The following is a 23330-nucleotide window of genomic DNA, read 5'->3' on the forward strand; positions in this document are numbered from 1 at the left end:
GGAATGGATTCTGTTCAACCTCCAAGGTACAACTGTATATGTTGAAGGACTAAAGACGTTCTCTCCCATTATCTTTTCAATACCAGTGATTTGGTGATGAACAGTATAGTGGTAAATTTTGAAGTGCAGATGCTCATTATGGCATGTCCATACTCATGTCCCCAAGGAGACTCCAAAAATGCATCTAGCAGTACTCAATTTATTAAGAGCTGCGGAACAGCACTCCTATGGATATTCAGCTTCTACAACTCACTGAGCTCGTTCAAAATACATTCAGCTACAAAAAGTGCAAATTTTAGCTTTTCGTTATAAAGGCAAAGAAGCTTGCAAAGAAGTGTTTAAATGTAGAGTGCTATATGAAGCCGAAAACTTATCAAAGTACTCTGCATCCACTTGATTATTTTCTATATACCGATTTTCTCTAAGATATCATCACAAACATCACCTCATTCACTTGAAAAGAGAAAGGAGATTTCATCAGTTATCCTGGTGCATTTGCCAGATGACACAAACACTTCTGCTTTGAAGAAGTCCCAGAGCTGCAATCCCTTGCCCTCCTCTTCCATTACACCTCTGGTGATGGTTAGGTTAGGTTAGGTTGTTGTTGTTTTGTTGTTTTTAATTATTTGAGCTAAAAGGAAGAACTTCAAGTTATCAATCTGGAGCTAGGTGCTGGGAAATAGGGTAAGTCAAAAGAACTCTCTTATTCCCCAACAGGTGAGTGTGTTTTCTGACTCTTACACAAGAAAGCATGGACCCAGGAGATGAGAAAGCCAATGCAGAAATCAAGAGAGAGGTGAACTCAGTGGGTTCTGTCCAATCCACTGTTCAAGAAGCCAGAAATAGAGAGAATAGCAAGAAGGATGTAGGCATTGCAGCAACCAAGAAAGGGGTGAGTGAGAGTGGAGTGCTTCGTCCAACCCACTACCTAAACACCGTGAATAAAAAGGAGGATACAACTGATACATGTCACTAAAGGAGTAATCCTATGCACAATGAACAAGTTGGTTTAAATTAAGCCAGCATAAATTTACACCAGAACCAGACTCCATTAATCAGTGGGGCTAGTGCTGCTCTGCTTAAGCCTGGCAGAGGTAAAACAAAACTTTAAAATAGTGTTCTATGCTGTGTTCCCAGGTCACATGACCAAGCTTAAGATCAAACCTAAATCCATTCTGGTTCCACCTCCCCCACATCCCCAGAATACCATTCTTGAGGACTTACTCCAGCATCAGTTCAGTTCAACACACCTACCTCATGCAGTCATATGCCTATGACAGTTGAACACTGACAGGTAGTTGGACGAGATTATCTTCAAGATCCCTTCCAATTCTATCCTTCTATGTAGGTGGTTTTGATTACCAGTTGAGCATTTTTAACGTAGAATGGTAGCTCCCATCGCATGGACTCCATATATCTATTCCAAAGAATAGGCACCTCTAGGCATTAGGTCGACTCCTCTGTCATAGAAATTCATAGATCTTCAAGATAGGGGTGTAGCTTGAACTAATCACAATAAAGGATACCATCTGATATCTGTATTGCATAGGTAACATATCTATTAATGGTGTGGTGCCTAGCAATAAAGGACTACAGATAATTGAAATTAAGCAGGACTTGGTTTAGCATTGTGGTGAAATAGAACCAGTCCATTAAAAGGAAAGGAAAGGAAAGGAAAAGGTTTGGTATATAATGTTGTCTTCTCTCACTCCCATAGGTACCCACCTGCTCCTTTCTATGCTAACTGGCCCTTCGAAAGCAAGTGATGAGAGGAAGGGCTTTTTAAGAGGTGGAGCCCCCTTCATGAAATGTTCTCACTAGAGAAAGTCTCCAGGCAGTGTCTACATTATGGCTATTTGTGTTGTTTAGATTTAATATTTTTCTTTGTTTCAAATTTTGTAGTAGTTTGAATTTTAATGAGGTTGGAAACCACCCAGAGAACTCAGCTAATAGTTGGTACAAAAATACATTTATGAAGCAATGTCCAGGTGTCAGAACTATATATTTATTCTGTCTTTCCATTTAGGATCTTTTGAGTGGTAAGTATACTTAATTAACAATGTACAGTCTCATCCCAGTATTCGCTGCTGCTTCCTGTAGGAGCTGTCCGTGGTGCTGATTCTGGTAACAGTTGCTTCCTGTCTCATATCTGTGCAGCATGGCTACAATCTGTGGGTACTCCGCAACACTATTGGGGTAAGATGGCACTACAGCACAGATGGCTTCAAAAAGCAAAGGCTTTTGGCCCTTCAAAAAGCAAGGGCCTCAGTCCAATATACTAGAAGGAGCGTATCCACCCATTGTTCAGCTCAGGCACTGAGGTCCAGTTCTAAGGTCCTTCTGGTGGTTCCCTCGTTGCAAGAAGTGAAGCTACAGGGAACCAGGCAAAGGGCCTTCTCTGCAGTGGCACCTTCCCTGTGGAACACCTTCCAGTCAGATGTCAAGGAGATAAAGAACTACACAACTTTTAGAAGACATCTAAAGGCACCCAGTATCAGGAAGTTTTTAATGTTTGACTTTTTATTATGTTTTTATACGTGTTGGATGCTGCCCAGAGTTGCTGGGGAAACCAGATAGGCAGGGTATAAATAATAAAACTAGTATTGTTATTATTGTTGGAGATAGGCCATGTAGCTCATTGTATGCACTGACCGACCATGACCCTCCTGGATTTCAGCTAAGTCCCAAGCTCTCCAGGTTTCTTGCCATGTGATCTGTGGTGAGGTCCTAATCATTATGTGCTTATCTCCTAGCTCCTGCCCAGCTTCTATAACATGACAAGACCTGGAGAAGCAGATTTTCAGATTACCCTTGTGTCTATCACCATGACTATGTTTCCACTCGGAGCCTCCTTTGCGACCATTCCTGCTGGTTGGTTGTTAGATAGATTTGGCAGGTATAGAGATAAACTTGAGACTTGTCATCCACATGACCTAGTATGGTAGGGTGTGGTGATGGGGGAATGTTGTTGACTACAGCCCCTCTAACCCCGAGTAACACCTTATAAAGATACAATAACATTATCATTCCTCTTGCTCATTCAAGCAATAGGGTGGGATTTCAGAAATAGAAAAATGCACAGGCATTTGTCAGATCACATTTAACAATTGTTAGACATTTCATGGAGTGATATGTAGCAGTCAGAAACACAATAGGATCTAGTTAGGGCCCTGGAGACCTAATGGTAGCTAATGAAGCTTTGTTTTTAGGAGGTGGGTACATGCCTTCTGAATTCAAGATCATCCTTTCAATGTGGTTTCGTTCAGATATGTACCTAGGGCAGGCACCTAAAGACTTTTTCAGGTTGGTAGTAGAGCACATGCCTCCATTAAGAAGATCTCAGACTCTCTCACCAGTTTCCCCAACTAACAAAACTTGCCTAGCATAGTGACAAACATTAGTTTTCTAGCCCTTGTGGAAATTCAGTGTGTCCTGCAATCTTTGAGCTATCTGATTTGGCAGTAGGAGTTTTGGTGCCTTGTGTAGTTCTTCCTCCCATTTGCAAACTATGACAACCAAAAGCAATTGTCCAAAACAACAACAACCCTGAAGACACCCTTGCAGTTCCATAGTACCTCCCCTCCTTTGCTCTTTAGATGGTACAATATATCCCCTACCTCACTGCTCCATTTCACTATCTTTCCAGGAAAGTTGCACTGTTCATAACTAACTTTTCAACAATTATATTTGCTGTTGTGATGGCTTTCTCACTTTCAATACATAGTCGTGGATACATCATCTTTTCACGTCTCTGCTCTGGAATAAGCACAGGTGAGTCAGGGTCCTGGATTTAGTGCCTCATATTTTTAAAAGTTAAGGACACCCAGGCAGAAGTCAGACTGCAATTTGCGCCATTCAGCTGATTAGATCAGGAACACTGAAGTTTGGCACCTGAAAAGGAGCAGGAAAATAGGTCCTTGCACCCTCTGTGATGTTGTGGGTGAGAGATCCTTTCATGAAGCAGTTTTCCCAGGAGTCTATGACTGCCTGTACTACTGCTATGGGATCCATTAGACAGCCCCCCCTCTTTCACAAGCACAGTTTATTTCTGGCCACCGTACCCCCCTCCCGGTTTGCTGCTACACACGCAAACACCAATACAGATTTGAATACAGCCTACTTTGCTTTGTACCTTACTTCTATCTGCTTTACTTATACATCTTCATTTTCAATAATCCAATACTTTACATCTTCCATTACACATCGACTTCTCCTTATCTCTATCCCGGGCTACTTTTTTTTTTTTTTTACTTTCATACTGCTTCACTTCAATTTCATCATGGGAATTCTACAGAATATTTGTTTTAAACCCAAGTCCTTTCAAATATATTCCAAATTCTCCCCAATTTTTATCAAATTTCTTATTTGAACCACCCCTGATCGAATTAGTCAATTTGGCCAGATCAATATAGCTAATTACCTTCTCTTGCCAGTCTCTGATGGTAAGAACTTCCTGTTTTTTCCACAATTTAGCAATTAGGATTCTTGCTGCCGCCACCGAATACAAAAATACCTTTTCATCTTTTTTATCTAGCTCTTTATCAATCATTCCTAATAGGAAAGACTCTGGAGTTTTTTTTAATAAATATTATACTTGAATATTTTCTTTAATTCTTCTAAAATTCCAATCCAAAATGGCTTTATCATTTTACAGTTCCACCATATATGTAGGAATGTTCCGATTTCCTTTTGACACCTCCACCAACAATTATCTTTAGTTTTGTACATTTTATGAATTTTTACTGGCGTCAGATACCATTTATAAAACATTTTAATTAAATTCTCTCTAATTCCTTCTGACACTGTAAACTTCCACGTTACTTTCCAGAGTCTTTCCCATCTATCCATCTTTATTGGTTTCCCTATCTCCATTGCTCATTTCGTCATTGTCTCTTTAACAGTTTCATCTTTAACATCCTACTCCAAAGAATTTGGCAAGGGTACTCAGGTACCTATGCCTTCAATTGCTGAGCAACCTGTATCTGCCCCCTTCCACTAATTGTCCTACTTTCCAGATATGGGATTATACAATGAAAGATGCCAATCAGTGTAGATCTGACATTGCTCTCAAATGTGCACATGAAGCTTGTACATTGGCTATTAGAGCCTCAGTCTCCACCTCTGCCCCCCCCCCCAAGGCAGTACTATTTTCAATTGAAGATGTTCTAGGCTATCCAACTCAGGGACCTGACAGAATTCAGATACCACTTCTAAAACCTTCCCATGTCCTTGCATTCATCTCTGACTCATCTATGGACTCTGCCCAGTCCTCCTCTCACACAATGGCTGCTGGAATGGCACAAGGAGACACCTCTGGCTGACTGGGATTTGGATGCTTCCTTGTGTACAGGTCTAACCTCTATGACATTTGTAGGCACTAAACCTTTCAGAGATGTTGCCCTGGAGCAAGTCCTAGCTGAAACCAAAGATAAGAAGTTGATGCTTTCTCAACGAAGAGATGATTACCATTATTCCAAGTATCCCTCTTTGCCCTTTAACTCCTTCCAAGAGTCCCTCCCATGGGTGCGAAGGGACCTTCCCCAATTTCCTCCCACTACAACACACAGCATTCCCAATTCTATTCTGGAGGATTGAAGAGAGGAAAAAACTATAGGAAAATATTTGCTGGGGCATCATGGGCGGGGGGTGGGGAGAGAATTGGACAATGTTCAGTTGTGCACATTGTGCTGATGGAATAGTTTGCATAGTAATTTGTTGAATACAAGCCTTAATAAATAAATCATGTCACATGCATGTTGTGCATTACCATTTGAATTTCTATCTAACCAGGAATATGCTTCTGTGTTGGCCCTCTGTATCTTGGCGAGATCTCCCCTAGAAGCCTGAGGGGGGGCATCATCATGACGCACCACCTGTTTTATTTGTTTGGTTTCCTTGTGGCTCAGATACTTTGTCTTCAAGAAGTCTTGGGGACGGGAAAAGGTAACTCAGTGACGTTAATTCTTTGCCTTATAGTACAGCAGCGGGGAGTGCTTGCTTTTAAAATAGGAAGGAAGGAAGGAAGGAAGGAAGGAAGGAAGGAAGGAAGGAAGGAAGGAAGGAAGGAAGGAAGTTTCTGGTAGTCACCATGATGTTCTTACAATAAGTGCCACACTTTTAACATGTGGGAGGAACAGGTTCCGGTACTGCAACATTAATTCCCCCAAAATGGGGAAAGACTTTTTGGGCTGCCATCTTGATTCAAAATGACATCTGGCATCCACATGTTGACTAAGGTCTCCCAACTTTGAAACCCTCATGCTGAGTTTGGTGATTATGTCTTGAAAGGCATCCAAACCCATGGAGAACAGACTGACTGCCTGACTAACCAACAAACAAGCCCATTTCTCAAACATAGGGATATAGCATCAGATGGAGTGCTGCTGTTTATCTTCATACTATCTTCTTCGACAGGCTTCCCAACTCTGATAAAACTTTTTGGTGTTATGCCATTGCTTCAGTTGCCTCTACTGCCCTTCTTACCTGAAAGCCCAAGGTACCTACTCATTCAGAAGAAGGATGAAGAAAGCTCAAGGCAAGGTACGATGTGTTGAATTGCACTGGGACCTTTAAGTGTGAGCACCCTACATAGCTGTGCAATGTCACCCACTATTGGCTAGTCACATAAGGTCTCGCCATTCTAGCATTCTTATGCTGTCAGTCATAAGAGCCCACTAACATCCATTTCAGAAGAACTACACATGAGAAGTATGAAAAACATGTTATGTAAATGTTCATTCGTTGTATACATAAATTTATTTATTGCACTTATATACCTTTCTGCCAGGGCACCCAAGGCAGTTTCTAGTGTTTAAATAGCAAATCAAATCAATGGTATAAAATGTAAAATTGGGCCAGGGTGGTGAAAAGAAGGGCAGTCTCTCTGGAGCCAGCGTTGTTGTTGTTGTTGTTGTTGTTGTTGTTGTTGTTGTTGTAATTTATACCCTACCCATCTGGCTGGGTTGCCCAAGCTACTCTGGGCAAATACCAATACATATAAAAACACAATAAAACATCAAACATTAATAGTAACAATCTGATCCAATATTAAAAGTCACAATAACTTAAAATAATAATAATAAGGGACACAGGTGGTGCTGTGGTCTAAAACACTGAGCCTAGAGCTTGCCAATCAGAAGGTCGGCAGTTTGAATCCTCCCCACGGCATGTGAGGTGAGCTCCCATTGCTCTGTCCCAACTCCTGCCAACCTAGCAGTTTGAAAGCATGTCAAAGCGCAAGTAGATAAATAGGTACTGCTCCAGCAGGAAGGTGCTATAAACAGTGTTTCTTTGCGCTGCTCTGGTTTTGCCAGAAGCGGCTTAGTCATGCTGGCCACATGACCTGGAAAAACTGTCTGTGGACAAACAATGGCTCCCTCGGCCAGTAAAGCGAGATGAGCGCCGCACGCAACCCCAGAGTCATTCTCAACTGGACTTAACTGTCAGGGGTCCTTTATGGTTTTTTTTTTAAACTTTAAAATAAACAACTTATATCAAACAAAGCAGCATTCAACAATCCATCAGAATCTAATAGTAATCAGTGAAATTAAACATCAACAAATAATAATTAAACAGTTTACACTTATCAAGCACAATAAAGAATGACAAGTCTATAATCAATAAAGAGCATTTGGACTGATCGATCATGGACCTACTTATGTTAATATAAATGAATGTAGCACTTTTCAAATCTGGCTCCTTTTCCCATTCCAACAACATGGAGAGCAAAATAACAATTTCGGCAAGAAATAGGGCCTTTAGAGTGGTGGCCCGAATGCTTTGGAATTTCTAGGACTTTATAAATGCACTTTATACCCACATAATCATCAAGGCAATGTTAGCCTGGGTTTTATGTTTTGTATGAGGGTTTCCACTACTCAGACATGAAGGAATCCTCAGCTGACAAAACATTTCAGCCACAATGACAAATCCTCAAAGTAACTAGAGATTTCATCATCTTTGTTGACCTTGCAAGAGGGCAAGGACTCCAGGGCAGTCAAGTCTCCCTCATGTTGATCCACAAATCCCATGTTTCCAAGTAAAGGAAATAATATCTTTGATGATAACATGCACTATGACCAATGCTCCTCCTCAGCACTGTCTACCAGGCATTCCAGATGTTCTTTCTTCTTCAGCCTTTGCACTGGGCAGGCAAATCATTAGCTATCTTTGTTGCCTAACAATTTAATTGTATTTGGATTATGAAGGTGTTTATTCAGCAAAAAATATATCAGTTCTTACCCCAAGGAATGGACCCCTTCTAAGGGATATATTTCTTGTCCCTTGAAGTGATGACCTCTTTCCCCCATACTTTTCTATTATTCGAATTTTTTTTTTAGTAATATGCTCCTCAAATTCTGTTTATGCCTCCCTGTCTTTCTTTTGCTAAAGCTTCTGTTCTGTTTTTGTTTTTCTTATTTGGACATGACTTCTATTTTCCAAAACAAACCCCTTTTTTGCCTTGAATTGCTTCCTTTATTGTATTCATTCACCACAGAGGCATCCTCTTGACCTTGGTGGTATATTTACTGCTCTGCAGTGAGCATTCTGACTTCTATACTTATGGCTTTCAATGGCCCCCAAGCATTCTGGAAAGATTTCACCCTCTTGACTTCCTTCATCCAACTTTTCCTTTGTTACCATTCTCTTCCTTTTTCCTTCTTTTAAAAAGTACCTCTTTTGAAGTCTGATCCTCTCCGCCTCTATTCTTAACATAGCACTGAAGAAACTAAGGAACAGAAATTATGTGGAGGATGAGATTGAAGAGCTCCATCAGGAGGACATTGTTGAAAAGTCAGAAAAGAACATGAAACCTCTTAAACTGCTATATTCCAAAAAACTGCGAAGGCAAGTCATTGCCATAATTGTCTTGATGGTTGGACAACAGTTCGATGGCAACAGTGTGGTAAGGAAGGTTGAGCTAGGTGAAATGAAGGCCCCTGTTGTACATAAAATTTAGAGGCTGTCATACCAGCTAGCACTGTTCTGTTTTTCAGATGCTTCTCTAAGTGTTAGAAATATCAAACTCTGTAAGACAGGGAGAGGGAAACTGTAGGCTTGTAGGTATTGTTGGGGCTCCTGCTCTCATTGGCGAAGCCAATGTGGCCAGTGGTCAGGGATAATGGAAGTTTTTGTCCAAAAACACATGGTGGGCTGCAGATTTCCCATTGCTGCCCAAGTAAATGGTCTCACTCTACAGGAAAGATGGCATTGCTGGGGAATAAAGGTTCCAAAAGTACAGAGCACTGAGGTCATTGGGGTAATCCTGAATGACGAGTCATGGAGGGTTATTGACTGATATTGTTTCTTAAATGTGAATTGTATTCTCTTTAACTTTTCAATAATTCAAAGATCCAAGCCAAGTGGTAGAGCTAATCAGTTGGATAGTGCAACAAATTGTTGTTGGTGGTGGGGTTGGGGGCGTCCATTTATACCCTGCCTTTTTCCCTTATGGAACTCAAGGCAGCTTGCAGATACAAATAAGAGAAGGTTAAAAATGTTATATATAGCATAAAAACATTACAAACTACAAGCTAACATTACCAACCTATAATACTGATGCAGAGCTGAAATACCCTTATTAAATAATAATTACCTGAATCAGCAAGGCTTGGACACAGGCAAAAGGTTGCATGCATGCTCTCAAATGGAAGAGGGACAGGTGCTCAAAGAAAGGGATATTTATGCTATTCCATTGAAGGAGATGATTCCCCCCCCAAAAAAACTTTCTCAATTATCAGAGAAAAGCAAGACTGCATTCCACACAAAAATCCAGCTACATGAAATGATTTGATCAATCATATGCCAAAGTACATACAATAGAACTTCTGCAGCAATTTTGATCAGACATATACCTGACTGCAAATCTCAGTAGGCCCTGATTTTGCAAGGAAGAGATTCAAGTCAACTGTCCCTTATCTTAGAAGGGGCTGTTTCTAGGGAATTTGTTGTTGTTGTTTAGTTGTTTAGTCGTGTCCGACTCTTCGTGCCCCCATGGACCATAGCACGCCAGGCACTCCTGTCTTGCACTGCCTCCCGCAGTTTGGTCAAACTCGTGTTCGTAGCTTCGAGAACACTGTCCAACCATCTCGTCCTCTGTCGTCCCCTTCTCCTTGTGCCCTCCATCTTTCCCAACATCAGGGTCTTTCTAGGTAATAGCTATCTTCATTTTCAACTTTGATCCTCTAATGCAGAGCTTTCCACTGTGTGTCACGACACATTAGTGTGTCGGCTGCAGTGTGTAAGTGTGTTGCGCCAATGAGCCCCGCACTCCTCCTGGGGCTGGAAAGGGAGCAGGCCACCCACCAGTTTGCTAGTGAAACCCAAATTGGTGTGTCACAAAATAACGCATGGCTAAAAAGTGTGTCACTAACCTGGAAAGTCTGGAAAGCTCTGCTCTAATGTGTAGAAAAGCTGTAGGGAGATGTGGATTTTCATGCCAAGATTACATGTCCAGCAGACTGAGGGAAATTTAGAAATGGAGGTGTAACAGCCAGGGGTCCTAGCAGCTTGGAGTGTAGCAGCAAGACTTGTTACAAAGTAACAGCCAGCTGCTAACAGCCAGATGTAGCAGCAAAGGGTATAGCACCAAGGCTTATTACAAGCGGTGGGCTCTCGTGAAGGACGACAGACAGCTGATAGAGTCAACCAGTTGTGGGACGAGAGCCCCGAGCTCTCTCATGACCACATATTTATTAGGTATAGTAAATGCATATGCAATAGCCATAAACCAATCATTACAGCACACCTATCTAGCATTATCCAATAATATCAGCAGAATACACTTATGCCCATTTATGCTCAAACCTATTGTTCTCCATAGTATGCATGTTTCTCATGGGAAGTTTGAGCTCCTGGGGAATGAATAACTAAAGATGGATGAAGACGTTCCCCAGGACTGGCATGACCTCAATAACTAAAGATGGATGAAAACGTTCCCCAGGACTGGCATGACCTGAGGAATGGATAACTTGTGATGTATGTGAGATGTTCCTCATGGCTGGCTTGGCCTCCTAGGACCATCTATCTTGTGGTATGGGGAGAAGTACAGACTCTACATCCGGCTCATTACGCCTAGCCGATGTTGCCATGGTGCCCACATACCTCTTGAGAGAGGAGCGTGGAGGCACCATTTCATGGCTTTGGGGTGTGGCTGCCTTATTCCCACATGGAGGGAGATGCCAGGAAAATTGCAGTTCTGAACCATAGGACATGTTACTTAAAGAGTCAAGACAATTATAGAGATCATGCAAGATTAGGAGCAGCTAATGTCCAAGGTTCAGTGCGAAACACGAAAAGAGTCCTGCAGAATCGGGTCAATTATGTATCTTTGTCAACATCCTTTTTCTTCCATTCAGATAAGACTTGTAATGGTATGCATCCTTTTTCAGGCATACTATTATGCAGACAGAAACCTCAGAAATTTAAATATGGGGATATATTCATCCCGATTTGCAACAATAGCAACCACCATATATTTATGCATCTCAATGGTATTTGGGGTAAGCATCTTCTACCTCTTTCTCGCTAACCTTCTAGATCTTGGAAATGCATGCAACCTTTTATAACTATTTTGTGCCAATTTAGGTGCCCCCCCCTTTCATAAAAACCACAATAATTATAGTTTTGCATGAGTTGTCTGAGTATTATTTTGAAGAGCAGTGCTACATATTCGCATATACTACCTGGCTTCTTGGAAGCTGTCCGAAGGGTGTGTTTTGTTTTTTGTGTTTTTAAAATCAATTTTCAAATTAGTTTAGAATTTGAAATTTTCATTTAAATAAAATTTGAGTTGGTGAGAGCAAGGACTCTTACCTTTCTTCCTTTTGCTTTCTAAGGAGAATGTGCCTCACCTCTGTCCTACTACCACAGAATTATACTTCCCAAAGGTGGAAAAGGAAATTAGTGCTACACCAGTTTAGGACTGTGGTACAGATATGTCCGAAAGACTGCAATCTGTACACCCAGGATAGTTAACATGGTGCTCTCCTGAAGTTGTTAGATTATAACTCCCATCATTCCCAATAACTGAACATTCTTGCTGAGGCTGAAAAGAGTGGTAGTCCAGCAACATCTGGAAGCTAAACCATCCTCTGCACACTTACTTTACCGTTAAGTCCCCCATTTCTTTGAGTAGGTATGTAAAGGCTTTCATTCAAGTCCTTCTTATTTAAGATCCTTGACACACATGAACACACACAGTTGTGGGAAACACTCACTGCACTGTTGTTTTTATGTGGATTCTTGCTTAATGTAAGCTTGTATGTCAACCTAAAGAGTTGTCCTGATCTTTTTTTCTTTTTTTAAAAAAAATCCCAATATATTTCTGTGTTGCCGCTCTCTCTCTCTACACTTTGATCTGTAATTCTGATTCCCCTCCCCTCCCCCCCATCACAGAATCATGGGTTTGGAATGGGCACAGGGTATCATCCAGATTGGCCCTTGCAATTCTTAGCTTTCTTACACAGACATTCACTAGTTACAGGTAGGTGGCTGTGTTGGGCTGCCATAGTCGAATCAGGTATCACAAGACAGAGAAACCAGTAGGAGAACACTTCAATCTTCCAGGACATTCTATACAAGATACAAGTACAGTGGCACCTCGCAAGACGAATTTAATTCGTTCTGTGAGTCAATTTGTTTTGCGAAAAATTCGTCTTGTGAATCGCGGTCTCCCATAGGAATGCATTGGGATTTCTTTTTTTGCCCATAGGGACGCATTAATTAAATTTCAATGCATTCCTATGGGAAACCGTGATTCACAAGATGAAGTTTATGCAAAACAAATCCGTCTTGCGAGTCACCATCAGATCGCAAGACGCATTCGTCTTGCGAAAAATTCGTCTTGCAGGGCATTCGTCTTGCAAGGTACCACTGTAGCTGTCTGCTATAAAAGTAGATGTCTTCTATACAAGTAGCTGTCTTATGACAAAAGAATTTCAGAAATAGACTGGAAAGAGAAGTTGCTGAATTGCAACTTATTACCAAACTTAAAACCATGGAGAGACCTGGTCTGAATAGAGACATTGGATTCTTATCTCATTATACACGATAAAGCTATTTTTAGCCATCTCACCCATTGCTTTTTCCTGTAAGACCAATTGCAGTAATTAACAGTCATCAACAGGTTTACCACACCTATCAGCCAATCACCCATTCCCACCACCCTCTGAGTAATACCCCTCCCCACCCTCTCACTATATATAAGGGTCTGGTGACTTCTGTTTCAGTGTATCTGAAGAAGTGTGCATGCACACGAAAGCTCATACCAATAACAAACTTAACTGGTCTCTAAGGTGCTACTGGAAGACATTCATAGAACCATAGAGTTGCAAGAGACCACGAGGACCATCCAGTCCAACCCATCAAAGCATTCTTGACATTCACTAAAAAAAAAAAGAGAGAGAAGAAACTCTAACATGCTAGTATAGCAGGATCTACATCAGGCATCCCCAAACAGATGTTTTGGACTACAATTCCCATCTTCCCCGACCACTGGTCCTGTTAGCTAGGGATCATGGGAGTTGTAGGCCAAAACATCTGGAGGGCCGCAGTTTGGGGATGCCTGACCTACATTTAGAGAAGCCAAATTGATGCCTCTTCAGCATGTCTTATTCCTCTATATCAGGGGTCCCCAGACTTATCGGCGTTTGGGCCGGTTCCCACCGTGCCGATCGCGCGGCGGGCCGGAGGGCGGGGGAGCACGCGCCTGTGCAGGCCGGCGGGCGAGGGAGTGCACGCACGGGTGCATGCGCACGGGCGCTTACTGGCGCGGCGGCGCGCTTCCAGGGTGGGAAAAGTGCCGAAAATCCGTTGTGCGCATGCGCGTGGGCCTCCCCCGACCCGGAAGTGCACCAGAAATGACTTCTTCCGGGTCGGGAGAGGCCCATACGCATGCGCACAAAGGATTTTTGGCGCTTTTCCCCCAACCCGGAAGAGCGCTGCCGCGCTGCGCACCGTAAGAGCGGGCGGCAGCGGCAGGCGGCAGGGGTCGTCGGCCGGATTGGCAGGCTAATTGGGCTGCATCCGGCCCCCGGGCCGTAGTCTGGGGACCCCTGCTCTATATGCTTGGTAATTTTATCTTTATTAATGCTTTCCACCAGTTGTATAGGAACCGACATAAAGTAACCAATTTTGATGTACAGGATCTCTTCCTTTGTCTTTATATTCTTTAGATTTTGGTTGCTTATTATAAGGGCTGCAGGTTTCTGCTTCTCATTGGCTTTGGGGTGAGCAGTTTCATCTGTGTCCTGTTAACCGTGGCCATGGAAATGCAGGTTTGTAACTGGCGGCATTTAGAGCTGAGAATCGCTAAATGGGCTGTCCCATAGCCCACTTCCCCTGTAACATGCACTGTGTAACAGCTCCACAGCAAGTGGGGAAGCGGACAGTGGAGGCATCAGAACATTTCCTTTTTCCAAAATTATGTATACAAGCTGAGGTGATTTGAAATGGCTGTACTGCTGGTTGGTGCTTCCAACACCTCTGTTGTTTAGCAATGAGCAAGGAGGTAAAATCATGGAATCATAGAACTATAGAGTTGGAAGGGACCCCCCCCCCCCGAGGGTCAACTAGCCCAACCACCTGCAATCCACGAATCTGAGCTAAAGCATCCATGACAAACAGCCATCTCAACTCTGCTTTAAAACTTCCAGTCTTGGGGGCTCACGTTCAAATGTTGGCAGGTATAAGTCAGCCTCCTATGATTCTACAAATGGATAAGAATGAGCATAGTCTCTGCCCTGTGAACATTACAGTGGTACCTCTGGTTGCGCACGCTCCGGGTTACGAGCTCCAGTACCCCGGAAGTAGCTGCTCCTGGTTGCGAACTTTGCCCCAGGATGCGAGTGGAAATTGTGCGCCGGAGGCACGCATGCGGCGGGAGGCGCCATTAGCAAAACTGTGCCTCATGTTGCGAGCGGTTTCCAATTACGAATGGACTTCCTGAACGGATTCTGTTCATAACCAGAGGTACCACTGTACATGGATGTTGAATTCCAAGATGACAGATTTCACAGGGGCTCAGTTCTTGGTGTTTTGCACCACCTCCTACTGCATTCTGTGAGCCAGAATTTTAAGGAATAAGGGATAACAAATGGAAAGATGAGTTTTGCTCTTGGACTCAACTCCCGGCAGCCACAACCAGCATGATCAATGGTTAGGGATTATGTGAATTATAGGCTCCATCAGGCAAGGCCTTCTTCCACCTGCCTTGCCTCACCCTCCAGTCTCTGTTTTTCAATTTGTATTGAATTTTTTTATGCACTGTGGCTTGCTGTTGTTTTATTGATTGTTATTTTGAAATTATTTATTGTAAATGTTAAGAGTGGGTTTCTGTTTAATTTTCATATGCTGATATTATTCTATACTATTCTAATGATTGTTGAGCGTTACATTATTTGATTTCTTATTTTAAAGCTATGTTTTATTATCACATTTTTTATTGCATTAGATTGTTATAAGGGTGTTTTGTATTTCATTAGATTCTGTTTCTTCAGCTTGTAAACCGCTTTGAGTATTGTATGATAGAAAGGCGGTATACAAATTAAAAGTGATGATGATGATGATGATAGTCTCGCAGCTTAATTCTATGTCATGCTGACCACATGACCCAGAAAGCTGTCTGGATAAACACCAGCTCCCTTGCCCTGAAGCGAGGTGAGTGCTGCACCCCATAGTCGCCTTTGACTGGACTTAACTTTCCAGGGGTCCTTTACCTTTTTATGCACTTTGATATATATATATATATATATATATATATATATATATATATATATATATAACAATCAAGCAGTATATAACTTTTATGAAATAAAGGGCACCTGACAATATCACAAGCACATAACTGAAATGCACTCTACTTTCTCCAACAGAGTGCTGTCCCAGAGATGAGATATTTCAGCGTAATCTTAATCTACATTTTCCTTTTTGCACATGTCATTGGGCCAGGTAAGTGCTTAGATGATGTGTTGAGCTCTTTAGATGATGGGGGAGAGATTAATAAGTGATAAATGTAAGTGATCATTACAGAAAGACACACAGCTATGGGGAGGTGGTAATTCATCATAGAAGGCTAGGGAGCTACTATTAATGCTGCACTCCTCACATATAGACATTCATGGCTGCCTGTCTGCTGTGGCAACCTGAGTTATATCTAACTTGAATGTGGATGAAGTTGTTCATGTGACTTGTGTTGCTGAGACCTGGGTGGGTGAGCTAGGAGAAGCTGATCACATCCAAATGTGCCCGTCAAGATACACGGTGTTGCATGAGCACATGCTGCAGGTGTTGAGGGGTGATGGAGAGGGAGGAGTTGCTGTGATTCATAGGACACCCATCTCAGTCAGTAGGAAGCTTCTCCATCTTGGAGCTAGCCATGAGATCCAGCACCTGGCATCAGGCCGAGGAGATAGTAAATGGAGTTGCTGCTGATGTACCCTCCACCCTGCCCTCTCCAGTGCAGAAGATGTCATTCTACACTTTGGTATACCAGAGAAGTATAGACACAGAGGACAGTTAGAGCACAAATGGTTATTTTCACTTGATATTTTGGTAGCATTTGATACCATTGACAGTGGTGTGACTTGGTGAGATGGACACCGGAGACATTCTTTTACAGTCTTTCCAATACTCCTATTTCAGAGCCCTGGGCGATTATCTCTTGATCCCTGCCAATTGTGCTCTGACATCCTGCAGGGTACCATATTTTACTTCATGCTGTTTCCCTGTGAAGCCATTGTGGGAATAGTCATTAGCAGATTTGGGAAGAGCTGTCATCAGTGCAGTAATGATACCCAATCTCTATTTCTCTGTAACATCTGCATCAGGAGACGTCCGCAAGCCCTGCACTGGCACCTTGACTCAATAGAGGTCTGGATAAGGATCAGCAAACTGAGTTTGAACCCTGCCAAATATTGTGGGTCCATGCCATCCATTTGCTGAAAACCTGTAGGATGGATTATTACAATGCATTCTTTCCCAGGCTACCAATGAGGTTGGGATGGAACCTACAACTAGCACAATAAGTAATGCCCCGACTGGTCACTGGTGCAGTCTTCCACTACCCTGTTACATTGCTACTAAAGGGATTACACTGGCTGTTGTTTAGCTACAAAGCTAAGTTCAAGGTGTTGGTCCTTGTGTGCAAAGTCCCATATAGCTTGAGATAAGAATGCCTAAGAGATCATCTCACTCCTTCTATACCCATCAATGATTGTGCTCTGAAGGACCTATTGCAAATACCATCTCATCAGAAGGTCTGATCCATATGATATCCAAATCTGACCTTGAGTGTGGTGTGGTGTGGTGCCACCTTGTCTTTGGCATCCTCTCCCATCACTCCATTCTTGGTTGTGTTTTCGGTACCTTTTGAAGAACTTCCTTTTTCACCAAGCTTTTAAGTGGAGATGTTTATCCTAATCTGCACCTGCATTGGTTTTGAAATTATGGGATTGTCTTTAGTTGTTGTTAATGTGGCTGTTTTTACTGTGAAATTGATCTGAGATGTCTCACTGGAAGCAATAATCGAATCAAGTAAAACAATAACTCGGAAAGATCAATTTTCAAGGGTGGGGGAGTATTAAATTAATGGAATCCTTTCTATCCACCAAAGGTCCACTTCCAATTGTGCTTGTAGTGGAGCTCTTCCTTCAGTCATCACGATCTTCAGCCACTGTGATTGCACAAGTTTTGCATTGGCTCCTATTCTTCATCGTAGCACTGATTCTCCTTTACATAGAGGTGAGTGATTTTGAAGGTAATTTTGATGAGGAGTGCAGACTTTGCTACTTACAACCATTATTTTCCCCAAAAAATAATGAGGAGAGCTGGGTGGAGCCAAGAAGGATATATGGGTGTTATGGATGGATGGATGGATGGATGGATGATAGATAGAGCTCTACATTGCACTCATGTCTGCCTCTTTCTCTTCTTCCCTGTCCCCATTTTTTCCTATCTCTAGATACATATTGGGCCCTACAGCTTAATCTTTTTCTGTCCATTCGGTTTTGCCATCTTTATTTATATATTCAAGTTCATTCCAGAAACCAGAAACAGAACCTTTGTGGAAATCAGGGGGAAAGTGACCACCCGGAAGCCCAGGAGGGTACATTTCAAAATGCAGTCGTCCAAGTAGAAACTTGTTAAGCAGGATATGCAGTTTGTTCATTTATAAAATAGGGTTGTGTGGGGTTTTTTTTAAAGAAATAATAAAAAACATATTCCAAGAGTTCTTATGTTTATTCTTAAACTGAATAATGACAATGATGATGTTGCAGTTTTCCTTTTTGTCTGAACACCCCAGCCCACCCCGTTTTCAGGCTTTTCCGTGCCATAAAAGTGGCCAAATTTCAGGAAGGCACCAGACAAATACCTCAACAGCTGCCGCCCTTCCAGGTCTTGCTGGTAGTATTTTTTTGTGAATGTCTTGCGAACAGTATTTTGGCTGGGCCAAATTAGATTCCATTCCAGAACAGGCTACATCTTTGTTCCTTTACTTATTTATTACAGACATGTAGTTACTCCAGAGGCCCGCAATTCATCCTGAATGACAGCCCATCACATAGGCTATGATCACCACTTTTTCCATCACCACAGCACCACCTTGGGTGAAAAATTGCCTGTTTCTCATCCCAGCACCTAGCTGCTACTTTTAACAGCACTGAAGTCTCCTCTAGGGTAGGATGCCCCCATTCCCATACTTCTCCAAGGGGTGATCGAAAGGGGCGTCACCTACAGTATGCCAAATGAAATAGCTCCAGTTCCAGAAGTGGTACATAAATGACCCAATGTCCATATTAATCCCTTTGAAAGCTAATGCTGTCTTTAAGACCTGTCAATCCCAGAGGGACTTATGTCATTGATTTCCATGCATGCTGTGGCAGGGAGACCCACGTCTAGCTAGTTGCTCATAGGAACCTTCAATTACATTTTAAAACCAGAAAGAGACAACACCTTTCCCTTCCTTTTCAATTTAATTTTAATGCCATCATCATCACAGAGGTGTCTGTGAAAGGGACATACTGATTAAAAATGTCTAGTAAACTGGATCAGTAGTTGGATCCTATTGAGAGTATTTGGCAAGCCTACGTGACAGTGATGAGGGATTGAGGGTTGGTTCTGTGGTGGTATGGCAGTGGACAAAGTTTGGAGGAGGAGGAAGAGGAGGAGGAGGAGGAGGAAGAGGAGGAGGAGGAGGAGGAGGAGAAGAAGAAGAAGAAGAAGAAGAAGAAGAAGAAGAAGAAGAAGAAGAAGAAGAAGAAGAAGAAGAAATAGTTAGGGAGCCCTCAGACCTTCCCATACCCATGAGGATAGTCTCCCCCTGAAGATCTAATGCTCTGGTTGATCTTTCCAGTGGGTAGAACTTAGGCCCTCATCTCACTATAGGATGGTGACCATAAGGCCATAGATATGATAGCTTCTGAGTGTAATCGCTAAGGATGGTGGGGCATATTTGACTCCTTGGTATACTGGTATACCTTACATGGAATAGTCAACAGCTGGGGCGCAGGAGGCACAACAATTGCTGGAAAGATGAAACAGCACAAGCTTAGAGCACATAATGGTGCCCATTGCATGGTGGTGAAAGCAGTGAAGAGGGCCTACTTTGCTGCTTGTATCATGTCCCCATGAAATCAGCTTATGGAGGTGGTCCATTGGCTGTTAACACCTATCTTGATAGATGGAACCTGGGATACCGTAGAGATCCTCTGCGAGTTGCTTCCTAGGCACCTTGAGGACAAATCCATTTGTTTCTGTAATGAGAGAGATGTCACAATAGATGCAGTCACGAGTGAAATTTCCAATGCTCCATCAAGCCATGCTTTGTGGGATCAGTTTCAGGTTTTGCAGTCTGGTGGCTTTCATAGGATCATAGAATTGGAAGCAACCCAAAGGGTCATCAAGCCTAGGCCCCTGCAATGCAGGAATCACAATTATCTGACAGATGGGCATCTGAACTCTACTTGAAATCTCCAAAAGGTCCAAAAATGGACCTCCCAAAGCAGTCCATTCCACTGTCAAATATTTCTTTCCGGCAGAAAGTTCTTCCTAAATGTTGAGTTGGAATCTCCTTGTTACTTGAATCCATTGGATAAGGTTCTACCCTCTGAAACAGCCGAAAGCAAGCTTAATCCATCTTCTGAGTGAAAGCCCTTCAAACTTTGATAAGGTGCTTGTGAATAAGTGCTCTTGGGATCCTTGCCCATCATTGCTGAGTAAAGCTAGCAGAAGGAGGGGCATAAATTGGGTGTGTTCAGGGTGTGGTGAACAGGTCTCTGCATGACGGGATGGCACCAGACACCTTGAAAAAGGAGGTAGCGTAGCCTCCAGGAGGAGATAACTCCTCAAAAAGCCCAACTTGTACCTGATGGCACTTAATGACTACAGCCCTGTCTCAAGCATCCCATTTTATGGGCAAGTACGCAGGTGGCACTGTGGAGGGGACGCGGGTGGTGCTGTGGGTTAAACCACTGAGCCTAGGGCTTGCTGATCAGAAGGTTGGCGGTTCGAAGCTCCCGTTGTTCGGTCCCAGCTCATGCCAACCTAGCAGTTTGAAAGCACATCAAAGTGCAAGTAGATAAATAGGTACCGCTCCGGCAGGAAGGTAAACAGAATTTCTGTGCGCTGCTCTGGTTTCTCCAGAAGCAGCTTAGTCATGCTGGCCACATGACCCGGAAGCTGTACGGCGGTTCCCTCAGCCAATAAAGCGAGATGAGCGCCGCAACCCCAGAGTCGGTCACAACTGGTCCTAATGGTCAGGGGTCCCTTTACCTTACTTGTGAGAGTACCAGAGGAGAAGTGACCACTGGGAGGAGCGCAGAAAGATAAAACACAATGGTACAGCTGCATCAGCACAACCGTATACCTTCATCTGCCCCAGGTGCAATAAAACGTGTCTCTCCCATATCAGTCTCTACAGCCACAGCAGACGCTGTAACTCTCCAATGGTTTGATTTCACTCCAAAAGGTGCACTCTCCCGTTGTCTCCTGAGATAGAGGGATGTCAACGAAACTTATGAGGCCATGGTGACATAGCTGCAGACACTCCTGGAGGAAACTGGTTGATATTTTCATACATTTATTTCATATTTATTTCATGACATTTACATACTGCTTGACTGTAAATAAAGCCTCAAAGCAGTTTACAAATAGTATAAAGCAAAATGGCATCATTTAAACTTCTTTTTAAAAAACAGCAATAAAATAAAAAAGACATTAAAACACCCATTGGCATTTCACATTTTATATTTGTCCACAGATTGAGTGGGCATGTATGGGGTAAGGTGGTCTCATAAATAAACAGGTCCCAAATTGTCATGGGCTTTATATGCTCATAGTAGCACCCAGTAGCAAATCAGCAACCAATGCAGATCTCTGAGCACAGCAGACTAGGTCTAACTCCCATCAGCAAATGTTCGATGTGGAAGCTAAAGGTAAAGGGACCCCTGACCATTAGGTCCAGTCGTGACCGACTCTGGGGTTGCGCGCTCATCTCGCATTATTGGCCGAGGGAGCCGGCGTATAGCTTCCAGGTCATCTGATGTGGAAGCTACAAAGTCCCAAATAAAGCACATTGCAGTAATCCAGTCTGGAAGTAACCAACATATGAACTACTGTGCTCAGCCTTTCCTGCTTCAGGAATGGTCATAGTTGGCCATAGGTGCAACTCCTAGTGGGTGAGGTCCTTTTGGCTCCCCCAATAAAATACTTGGGGAGGCCAGGGCCCCCCAAAACCTATGGGTATTCAAATGGTGTGTGCACAACACATCTTGTGATTGATTATGTGGGGTGGGGCTTATCTGGGTTTCCCCAATATTTTATTCAAGTTGGAACTCCTGCATCTGGCATACCAACTGCACTTGATAAAAGGCCCTTCTAGCCTCAAATGCTATCTGAGCCTCCAGGGACACGGCTGGATCCAGAAGCACCCCCAGACTGTCAAACTGCTCCTTCAGGGGGAGTCCAACCCTATTCAGGGTAGGCAACTGATCAATTTCTCAGACATGAGAACTACTCACCCACAATGCCTCTGTCTTGCCAGGGTTCCAGTTCAGTTTGTTTTTCTTCACCCATCCCATTGCTGCACCCAAGCACTGCCCCAGGGATTGCATGGCACATCCTCATTCTGTCATGGAGAAACAGAGCTGTGTGTCATCTGCATGCAGGCAGGACCTTGCCTGCAAACTCCTAATGACTGCTCCCAGCAGCTTCATATAGAAATTAAATAGCATTGGTGACAACCTTGCCAGCAAGGGACTGAAAGGCAATTTCTCAATCCTACTGTCTGGACTTGGTCCCAAATGTAGGATTGGAACAGTGTCTCCAATTCTCGTTCACCAGAGGTGAATGGTATCCAAAGCCAACGGAAGATCTAGAAAGAGCAACATGTTTCACTCCCCCATCCATCTCCTGATAGAGGCCGTTTTTTCAGGGCAACCAAGGACTATTCAGTACTGAACCCATGTCTGAACCTAAATGAAATTGGGCCTACATAATATTATGTAAAGGGACCCAGGTGGTGCTGTGTGTTAAACTACTGAGCCTAGGGCTTGCTGATCAGAAGGTCAGCGGTTCGAATCCCTGTGACGGGGTGAGCTCCCGTTGCTCGGTCCAAGCTCCTGCCAACCTAGCACTTCGAAAGCACGTCAAAATGCAAGTAGATAAAATAGGAACCGCTACAGCGGGAAGGTAAACGGCGTTTCCGTGTGCTGCTCTGGTTCGCCAGAAGTGGCTTTGTCATGCTGGCCACATGACCTGGAAGCTATACACCGGCTCCCTCAGCCAATAATGCAAGATGAGCGCGCAACCCCAGAGTCGGTCATGACTGGACCTAATGGCCAGGGGTCCCCTTTACCCTTTACCCTTTAATATTATTTCGACCCATTGTGATCTGGGCTCAGGGCTGGAAAGAGGATTGAGTCTGTCTTGGTTGCCCTGACCTTTGCAGGGAGTGGGACAGGAGGAGTGTGTCCCTGCTTCTATTTCTTGATCTCTCATCAGTTTTTGACACCATTGACCATTACATATTCCTGGACTGTGTATGGGGTGGGTGGGTATCAGGGAGCAATGTTCTGCAGTGATTCTAGGAGGTAGTATTGCATGACTTCTTGGCCTGCTGGTTCTTGAACTATGGGGTGCTGTGGGGAAGTATATTGTCTCAGATGCTATCAAATATCTATATCAAGCCATTGTGAGTTCCGGAGTAAGGTGTCTTCAGCATACTTCAGCATACCCAACTTTCTCAGTAACATCTGAATTGGGAATAACTGGGAAGACCCTGGCCTGTACTCTGGATGCAGTGGTGGTCTGGATGAATGGATAAATAGGGTCTG

General features: G+C 43.2%; 1 protein-coding gene across 1 annotated transcript; it reads left to right on the plus strand.

Moving 5' to 3' along the window:
* Positions 1-751: 751 nt before the first annotated feature.
* LOC118089661 (solute carrier family 2, facilitated glucose transporter member 5-like) lies at positions 752-18133 on the plus strand. The gene is made up of 10 exons (XM_060278176.1): positions 752-892; positions 2101-2196; positions 3597-3771; positions 5791-5943; positions 6415-6540; positions 8718-8905; positions 14175-14276; positions 15873-15948; positions 17612-17739; positions 17960-18133. The coding sequence occupies exons 1-10, from the start codon at positions 752-754 to the stop codon at positions 18131-18133; spliced, it is 1359 nt and encodes a 452-aa protein (XP_060134159.1).
* The last annotated feature ends 5197 nt before the right edge of the window (positions 18134-23330 follow it).

This window comes from Zootoca vivipara, chromosome 8, assembly GCF_963506605.1.
Source record: "Zootoca vivipara chromosome 8, rZooViv1.1, whole genome shotgun sequence".
Lineage (NCBI taxonomy): Eukaryota > Metazoa > Chordata > Lepidosauria > Squamata > Lacertidae > Zootoca > Zootoca vivipara.